Below are 9,807 nucleotides of genomic sequence, written 5' to 3'. Positions count from 1 at the left end.
TGGATTTTCACATTAGAGATGCTCAACCTTTGTTAGGTGAGCCTTCCAACAGGAATAGTGGCCTTTGATGGAGGGACCCTGCTAATCTACATGACCTGATAGAGAAAGAGCTGGGGGAAGAAATCTCACCCTTCTCACTTTCTTTGATCTCCTGCTAAAAACTCCCATTAAACAAACTCAGTTGGAGGTTAGAAGCAAAGGACATTGATGCAGTCCATAAAGGTCACCATTTAGGACACAGAGATAAGAGTAGAGAGTAGATCTGGAATGGTCAAATGGAAGCACACATACATGCAAACATTTTATATTCATGAATGTCTAATAGGTATCTCAACAGATGGATATGTTAGGGAATGGAGTAGAGTGGAAAAGAGGCCTGTGAACCAGGTGCCAAATTAAAGATTATGGAGAAGAGTGATAAGAAGAGTTAGAAAATTATAGCAAAGAATAGTAGTAGAGGGTGACATATATACTGAGCTTCAAAAGGCGTGTTTTTACATAAGACTGGTGGAATTGTGGTCTACAAGAGGCATTGCATTGGTGAAAGCATGTAAGCCCCACAGAATGTGGGGGCAGAGAAGAATCAATACCATCCACTAGAGAGGGCTACAGGGGAAGTGAGGTCTTTCTGGGGAAAGCCAGGTGCCAGTCAAAACCAGAGAGTAAAAGAAATCTTCAACAGGCTGGGCGTGGTGGTTCACATCTATAATCCTAGCACTTTAAGAAGTTGAGCCAAGAAGATCACTTGAGCTCAGGAGTTTAAGACCAGCCTAGGTCACATGGTAAGACCCTCCCACCCTCCCCCCAACACCATCTTTACAAAAAATAAAAAATTAGCTGGACATGGTGGTGAGCTTCTGTGGTCTCAGCTATTTGGGAGGGTGAGGTGAGAGGATCCCTGAGAGGCTAAGACTGCAGTAAGCCCCATGATCATGCTACTGCACTCCAGCCTAGATGACAGTAAGACCCTGTCTCAAAAAGAAAAGACACCTTTGAAACCGCCTTTGCAAAATTATGACCGAGACAGCAAAAGAGATCTAATTTAATCGACTCCATCTTGCTTCTAATCTCCAAGCTGTCCTTTTCATTCTTGGGCAGAGGCCCAACTAACTTTGGGAAAAACTTAGTTTATAGTTTAGAACAAACATGATAACAGCCCTTTCCCAAAGCAGACCTCATTCTTGCCTACAGAGTAGATTGCATTTGTAGGACTAACATTAGCCATAAGATTAGAACTTATGGCTTAGGAGTCATGCAGCTGGAGGTTACAAGATTCTGACTGTCTCTAAACTGCTCCTAAGATCAGTGCTTGAGATATTTTGCAGACCCTGCACATGATGAATCAGCTGGCACTACCTAGATTGATAAAATGGCTCATCTGATCTTGTGCCCCCCTCCCCCACCCCCACCTAGGAACTGATTCGGTGCAGGAGGACAGCTTTGACTCCCTATGATTTCATCTCTGACCAATCAGCACTCCCGGCTCACTGGCTTTCCCACACCTACCATGTTGTCTTTAAAAACTCTGCTACCCGAATGCTCAGGGAGACTGATTTGAGTAATAATAAAACTCTGGGCTCCCGCACAGCTGGCTCTGTGTGAATTACTCTTTGTCTATTGCAATTCCCCTGTCTTGATGAATCGGCTCTGTCTAGGCAGCAGGCAAGGTGAACCCCTTGGACATTTACACCTTCAACAGTGGCGTTTGTCTTGTTTATTGATTTTTTTAGAGGTTATGGTTGGAAGGTTTGGGAGAGAATGGGAAGAGTCCAGGAAAGCACTGAACACAATGGAGATTAAAGTACAGGAGAGGCTGAGCGGTGGCTCACGCCTGTATTCCCAACACTTTCGGAGGTTGAGGCATGATGATACAGACCTGCAGTCCCAGCTACTCGGGAGTTTGAGGCAGGAGGATTGCTTGAGCCCAGGAGTTTCAGGATGCTGAGAGCTATGATAGTGCCACTGCACTCCAGCCTGGGTGACAGAGTGAGTCCTTGTCTCCAAAAATTAAGTACAGGAGAAACTCAAAGGTGTTCAATTGGTGATGGTACTACCACGTAACACGACCAGTATTTTTGACTTCTACAATGAAGAGTGTTAAGGTAGCAGCATTTGAGATTGAGGGAGCAGGAGTGCTAACATCCTGCAGGCTCAAGACAGTGCCACGCAATTGTCCTTACTTTAAATGCCAATAACATCCCCCACTGATGATTAATTAATCCTTATATCACTAAAGATTACAGAAATATGACATATGATGGTATTATCTGGTCTCGAGGATCCAAATGGAATGCTGATGTCACATCCAGGTAGTCACAGTGTCTTTGGCTTGTGGTAGCCCTGAAAGAAGTGGCATTTTCTTGGGATAGGAACATGGTAGTTTAGGCTAGATATAGCTGGAGGGAGGGAGTGCTCCCTATCAGTGGATATTTTTATATGACAAATTAACACTCTCAAGTTTGTTAACATTCATTTTTTTATATTCATTATAAACAGGGTGATATGGTTTGGCTACGTGCCCACCCAAATCTCATCTTGAATTATAGTTCCCATAATCCCCATGTGTCATGGGAGGGACCTGGTAGGAGGTAATTGAATCATGGGGGCAGGTTTTTCCCATACTGTTCTTGAAGTTGTGAATAAGTCTCACAAGATCTGATAGTTTTATAAATGGGAATTCCCCTACACAAGCCCTCTCTTGCCTGCTACCATGTATGATGTGACTTTGCTCCTCATTCGCCTTCTGCCATGATGGTAAGGCCTCCCCAGCCATGTGGAACTGTAAATCAATTAAACCTCCTTTATAAATTACCCAGTCTCAATTATGTCTTTATTAGCAGCATGAGAACAGACTAATACACAGGGTTAAACTAAGAAGAATTGACTTGAATTACAGACTGGCTGTCTATCACATTGAGCATCCTCAGAGGGAAAGATGTGTAGACAATGCTATACAAAGATTTTCTTAGAAACATTTCTAATGGAACTATTTCATATTGGAATCGCAGATTAATCAGTGAATGTTTTGTGTGTGAAAAGGAACCTCAGAGACTACCTTGAAACTACTGTCATGCTTCTGAATACTTCAATGTAGAAATACAAAGTGTGCTTCCATTTTGGTCACTCATACCATGCAAGTAAATGAATAGCTGAATACCTTTGATTTTAAATGTAATTATGACCTTTAGAAATAACAGCTGGTTTAAAAATGAGCCAAAGCGTAAGTAAAATGGGCAACGGATATACTTCAGTTCCCAAAAAACATTTATAAGAAAACGTCGTGTTTCCTTTGCAGCTTTCAGTCTTAGAGAAAGGACTTCATCATCTTATATGTGATGCGACTTTCCGGGCTCCTGACATCTTTATAGAGTTTGACTGGAATTTCCTTCTCTTGAAAATGAATGGGCATTTTCTTGCTCTCCACACTCATAAGCTTCACTCCCAGGGGGCCCAAGTTTACATAATCCTATGGTGAACAGACACAAAAAAGAATAGGAGAGGTGATTCAGCAAATTACCAGCTTTGATAGATTAGGCTTGCTTTATTACAGTTGGCCTTTATCTGACAGAGTTCATTGCCCCCTAATTGCCTGATGCTGTGTAAAACATGAAATATGAGAGCTACTATAAATGAGAAAAAAACAAAACACTCAGTAAACTTATATACCCAGTAAGGCATACACAGTAGGAAAGATCTCCTAAAAAGCAGAGAGCAAGGCTAGAAAGCTTGTCTCATAGTGAGTTAATGGGGGAGGGATGCTGGCTATAGTTAGTGCAAAACTACCTACAGTCTGTGAAAGGAAAACAAAAACATGGGACCCCAATTCACTTTGCCAAAAGGAAAAAATTAAGCTGAAAGCTGAGTCATGTAAGCAACTGCCTTTCCTTTTGTTCCTAAGCAGATACATACAGATAAAAGGTTAACTATCTCCACAGGTAGCTACTCTATGTTCACCTGATCTTTTGTAAAGTGCGAGGTGAATACATAGTTGATGGTTCCCCTACCTGCTCCTTTTCTCTTGCAATATGTGGATGACTATAACTTCCTGCTTTCCCCTCCAGCCCACTTTTCTCCTCTAAATATTGAAGGCCTCCAAGTCATCTTTGGAGACAGGCACAGACCACACACTGTTTCTGTGATTTCGAGGTGTGTTTTTTTTGTTTTTTTTTTTTCTCCCAGGTATTATCCTTAACAATGGCAAAATCAACTTCTAAATTGATTGAGACCTGTCTCAGCTACCTTTTGGTTTACAAGTCTAAGATATCAACAAACAGAATTAGAAGTCTAACTGACATGAAATCCATAGCCAACCCAAAACTGGGTGGACAGAGCTCACGCCCTACCCAATGTCCCTTCCTCCAGGAAGTCTCCCATGCCATAACTCTTGCTTTTTAATTCCTTCGACACATCAGTTTAGCAAACCTCTCCCAGGTGTTGACTATATGCCAGGCCCTGTATCAAGTGCTGGGGTGCAATGATAAGCACAGACTGATCAGGGACACAGGTACAGGTGGTCTGTTTACTCTTATATGGTAATTGTTGATTTTCTTACCTGTCCTCTACAAGTCTATAAGTGATTTGGGTGCAAGGCCTGGTGTATAGGCATATTTGAGATTTCATTTCTTGCTGTTCTCTCCCTTAAATGCACAAGCATTTAACAAGGACCTGGCATGTTGTGGGGTTCTCAATAAATATTTATTTGCGTTTAGAAGAATCAAATAATGAAAAAGGAAGGTGATGTCTTATTTCTCAAAATACATATAATTCTATTTAGCTTTCAAAATATGTAGTTGTGATAAGTGAAAGATAGGAAAAAAGCAAGTTGATGGAGACCTACCACGTATTTCAGAATCACTGGGAAGAGGATTCTCAAGTAATACACCATGGCCATAGCAGTTTGACTACATCAAAAACTTTCATGGAAAGTAAGGTCTTTCATTCAACCAAATGGTATGCAATTTCGGGATTTTGTAGACAACTGTCCACTAGCCTGAGATCATCAAGACATCCCAGGAGTCATGATTCCAAGATACTCATGGAGGTGTTTCAGTGCTAGAGGAACTAGAACTTTAGTCTTTAAATAATCACTTGATGGCAGCAGGATTGAATTGTAGTTAGTTAAAATGGTTTGTGTTGGTTTATTCAGTTTCTTCTGCTTTCTTATATCATTTTTTCCACTACCAGACTTTAAGTTCTAGGAGAGCTTTTAAAGTACCAAGAGGGAAAATAACAAGGAATGGCTATGGGAGTAACTGGAATGTACTAGAAAGAAGTTTTAAAATTAAAAGGCTTAATATTCCAGGTTTTAATGAATGGTATATGTGCAATCTGTACTTTCCAAAGATAGCCTAATTCATATCCTATTCCAAGTTCCTTCTCTTACAATGTGATACTGACCTTCCTCCATCAAGATGTAGGAGCTATGTTCCTTCCTCTTGGATGGAACTTTGTAACTACATCAACCAGTAGAATATGATGGAAGTGACAGTGTATGATTTCCAAGGCTAAGCCATATAAAACTAACTTTCTTTCTTTCTTTCTTTCTTTCTTTCTTTCTTTCTTTCTTTCTTTCTTTCTTTCTTTCTCTCTCTCTCTCTCTTTCTTTCTTTCTTTCTTTCTTTTCTTTCTTTCCCTTTCTTTTCTCTTTCCTTTTCTTTTTCTCTTTCTTTTCTCGCTTTCTCTCTCTCTCTCTTTCTTTTTCTTTCTTTTCTTTCTCTCTCTCCTTCCTTCCTTCCCCTTCCTTCCTTCCTTTGCTTCCTTCCTTCCTTCCTTCCTTCCTTTCTCTTTTTCCTTTCTCTTTCTTTCTCTCTCTCTCTCTCTTTCTTTTGAGACAGAGTCTCACTCTGTCACCCAGGCTGGAGTGCAATGGTGCTATCTCTGCTCATTGCAACCTCTGCTTCCCAGGTTCAAGCGATTTTCCTGCCTCAGCCTGCCAACTACCTGGGATTATAGGCACGCACCACCATGCCCAGCTAATTTTTTTTATTTTTTTGAGACGGAGTCTCGCTCTGTCGCCCAGGCTGGAGTGCAGTGGCACGATCTCGGCTCACTGCAAGCTCTGCCTCCCGGGTTCATGCCATTCTCCTGCCTCAGCCTCCCAAGTAGCTGGGACTACAGGCTCCTGTCACAATGCCCAGCTAATTTTTTTGTATTTTTAGCAGAGACGGGGTTTCACTGTATTAGCCAGGATGGTCTTCATCTCCTGACCTCGTGATCCACCCTCCTCAGCCTCCCAAAGTGCTGGGATTACAGGCATGAGCCACCGTGCCCAGCCTAATTTTTGTATTTTTAGTAGAGAGGGAGTTTCACCATGTTGGCCAGGCTGGTCTCAAATTCCCGACCTCAGGTGATCCGCCCGCCTCAGCCTCCCAAAGTGCTGGGATTACAGACATGAGCCACCACAGCCGAACTGCTGCTTTTATCTTGGTCTCTAGGATTGCTTGTTTTGGGAGAAGACAGACACTATAACAAAGGAAATTCAAAACACCCTGTGGGGAGGCACATGTGAAGAAGAAGTGAGGCCCTCAGTTTAGCCAGCATCAACATGCTAGCCATATGAACAAACCACCTTGGAAGTAAAGACTTCTGCCTCAACCAAGCCTTCAGATGGGTGCAGCCCTAGCCAACATGTGGTTGCAACTGACTGAGAGTCCACCAAGTGAGAACTGTCTAGTGGAGCCCTTCCTAAATTTCTAACCAACAGAGCCCTAAGGGAGAATAGTTATTGTTATAAGCTACTAGGTTTTTGGGATTGTTATGTAGCATTAGATAACTTACTTTGTATACTATTAATGAAGGCCTATAAAGGAATATAGGAAGAAAATTGGGCAAGAGTAGGAGTGAAAATGGTATCCAAATGAGAGATATGAATGGTAGGCCAATTTTACTAATAATTGCAAATGGAATTTTCAATATCCATATTTTAGGTTAATTTTCTCAATTAATAAAACAGCATTTTCTTGGTAGTCAAAGTAACGTTCTTATGAATCTTACCTTGAAATCCTTCTCATCCTCATATAGTAAGTACTTTATATCAGTGTCCCCAAACTCTGTGCATGAGTTTTCCTCTTTATCTGTCTTTACATACTGGAGATCTTCGATGCTATTTTCATGACTAAGATGTAAGGTACTGCTCTCATCTGATGAGGACATCAAGTCTCTACTTTCTACTTCTATGGGTTGCAATTCTGACTTGTCTTCTTGGATGAATACAAAGGAATTAATTATGTATACATTTTGAACATATAAAAATAAAAATGCAATTCATACTTTGTCACATTTTTAATTGGATAGAACTTTGAGAACTGCAAATGTAGAATTTATGTATTATAGTAAGAGGGAGTCCCATTTGTAGAAACTCCAAGTTGTATTTCTTTCTGTTAGCTAATAAGTTACAGTAATTATATTGGTGCCTATGTATATGTTGTCATTTTGGTTGGCTAAATAGGGCCCTAAACCTTGCCAGTGTAGATAGCAGCCTCATCCCTCTCCGCCAGTATTTATTTAATTTACTGTGAAACATAGTGACCTTCATTTGAAAGTGGTACTACAGACAGGAGATAGATTAGGACAAGCACTGCAAGAGGAGAAATTGAGAGAAGCTGGCAGGTAACTAGTCTCTGAATAACTTTTGTATGTGGGGCACCTGCTCACAATAGTTAAGTGTATTTTAAATAGAAAAACAAGAGTTTGAAAAAAATCACCATCATTATTGCAATTAAATAATACCTATATGTGTTTCTGGCAATTCCAAAGGCATTTCTTCAGGTGGCACTTCTAGTCCAGCAGCTTGGGTAAGATATAGTCGCCTAAAAGAACAAATAAGAAAAACAGTCTATCAGTCAATAAATATTGTATTGCATGCTTACTAGGGTCTGTCTCTCTACTAGGTGCTAGAAATGCATAATAAAAAATGATACATAATTTCTACCCTGAGGAGCATAAAGTCCAGCGGGGTGACAGACAGCCTTAGAGTATTTTTAAGTCATGGTGTGTACCATGATGGGTAATTAGCATAATGTGAGAATGCTGGGATGCAGAAAGCAGCAGCACCTGAGTCAGCTTTAGGAGGAAGCAAAGTTTTCCTGGATGAAACCTGAGCTTAGTCTTTGATATGATTTAGCTAGGCCCCACCCAAATCCCATCATGAACTGTAGTTTGCATAATCCCCATGTGTTGTGGGAGAGGGACCCAGTGGGAGGTAAGTGAATTACCGGGGCAGTTACCTCCATGCTGTTCTCATGTTAGTGAGTTCTCATGAGATCTGATAATTTATAAGGGGCTTTTCCCCAGCCTTCGCTCTGCACTTCTCCTTCCTGCTGCAATGTGAAGAAGGTCATATTTGCTTCTCCTTCTGCCATAAATCTAAGTTTCCTGAGTCCTTCCCAGCCTGGTTAAACCTCTTTCCTTTCTAAATTATCCAGTCTCGTGCAGTTTTTTTATAGCAGCATGAGAATGGACTAATACAGTCTTGAACCTGGAGGTGCTTGCCAGGGAAGAGCTAGGGGTGAAAGAAGAGCATTCCAAATAAGGGAATAGCACACTTAAAGTTCAAAAAAAATGAGAGTGAGCATGGCACCAGTCAGGTCACTGTTGTAGTATTTCAGGTGTGGAATGATAGTGGCCTGAAAGACATGGTTTTGAAATGAAGAGAGAAAGAGAAAGCGAGCAGGAATCCAAGATGCCATCTAGGTCCTGACTTTCACTTAGTGATAAGCTTCACCTACAAGCAGTGAATTGATGTCCATATGCTGTTGTAGCTCTCTCTACATTGTTTAATTCTGTGCTCTCCTTTTTAGAGTGTCCGCTGAATTTTTAATCAGAAAATATGATGCTTTGAAAACTCTGTATGGCATTTCCATGAGGTTTATCTGAAGACAGCATGAAGTAATTGAACACTTGCAAATGTGCAAACCACCCTTCATGCTTAGCAGCTAAGCAACCAAAGTGAGTCCCCTAAATTAGAGGCTATCAGTTATTTAAGAACATGAATAAAGTGTTATCCAGATGCGAATGGCTCCAGCAAATACTGTAACTACATAAAATATTTACACCTATGAAACCTTCTAAAAACTTAACTTTAGTTAAGGCAAGTTTAGAAAGGTACCTTAGTAAAGATGAGTTTCACATGTAGCTGTGGTCTGCAGGGAGACAATGTCTGAGGCTATAGAATTCTTTTCTTTCCTAGTTTTACCATTGTGAACAATTAAGATCTTTCTAAATGCCATAACCTTCAGGAATCTAGCTTTTTCTATTAATCACTAGTTTACTGTCACTTCTGTACTACTACAGGGTAACAACACTTGATACTTAATGATATGGAAAATAGTTCAAAAGATGTTCTTATGGTAAGTTAGTGTTAGATTTGTAGGTATTGGCCCACTTAGCCTCAGCCCTGTGGCGCTGGAGTCCTGGGCAGTCACCTCTGGCTGACAGTTTCCTCATCTGTTTGTCCCAGTGTGTCAAACAAATCCTATGACATTCTATGTGAGTTGTGATGGGAAAAAGTTTGAGTAGCTCTACATAGGAAATGTGGTAACTCTGTTAACCACAGTATCCCATTCCTCATCCAAATAGGAAAATAGAACTTCTTCTGTGTCCACTGGAGACAGTTCATGTCTATTTCTTAACACCCTACTAGTATTTTACAAAACTTAATTCTCAGCAAAGAGATGGAGGGGGAAGTTACCATAAAATATAATATGTGTAATATTCCTTTGGCTTGGAAATGGGTACAGTAAAAGCTCCTGAACGCCCTCAGGTTGTCTTTCTGCATAAGAAATCTAGTAGATAACTGAGGGCTTTCAC

At 40.7% G+C, this 9,807-nt stretch overlaps 1 protein-coding gene across 2 annotated transcripts in view; it reads right to left on the bottom strand.

Moving 5' to 3' along the window:
- Nucleotides 1-2,800: 2,800 nt before the first annotated feature.
- CCDC83 (coiled-coil domain containing 83) overlaps nt 2,801-9,807 on the bottom strand; it is a 72,214-nt gene continuing 65,207 nt past the window's right edge. For both annotated transcript variants that reach the window (XM_025357402.1, XM_025357403.1), the window contains 3 exons: nt 7,729-7,808; nt 6,994-7,199; nt 2,801-3,466 (listed from right to left, as the gene is read on the bottom strand). In XM_025357402.1, the coding sequence (XP_025213187.1) occupies nt 3,305-3,466; nt 6,994-7,199; nt 7,729-7,808 (448 nt within the window). In that variant the 3' untranslated portion in view covers nt 2,801-3,304. The remainder of the gene's footprint in view (nt 3,467-6,993; nt 7,200-7,728; nt 7,809-9,807) is intronic.

This window comes from Theropithecus gelada, chromosome 14, assembly GCF_003255815.1.
Source record: "Theropithecus gelada isolate Dixy chromosome 14, Tgel_1.0, whole genome shotgun sequence".
In the NCBI taxonomy this organism is placed as follows: Eukaryota; Metazoa; Chordata; class Mammalia; order Primates; family Cercopithecidae; genus Theropithecus; species Theropithecus gelada.
The sequence above is the reverse complement of the archived record's forward strand: the minus strand, read 5'-3'. Positions and strand labels throughout refer to the sequence as shown.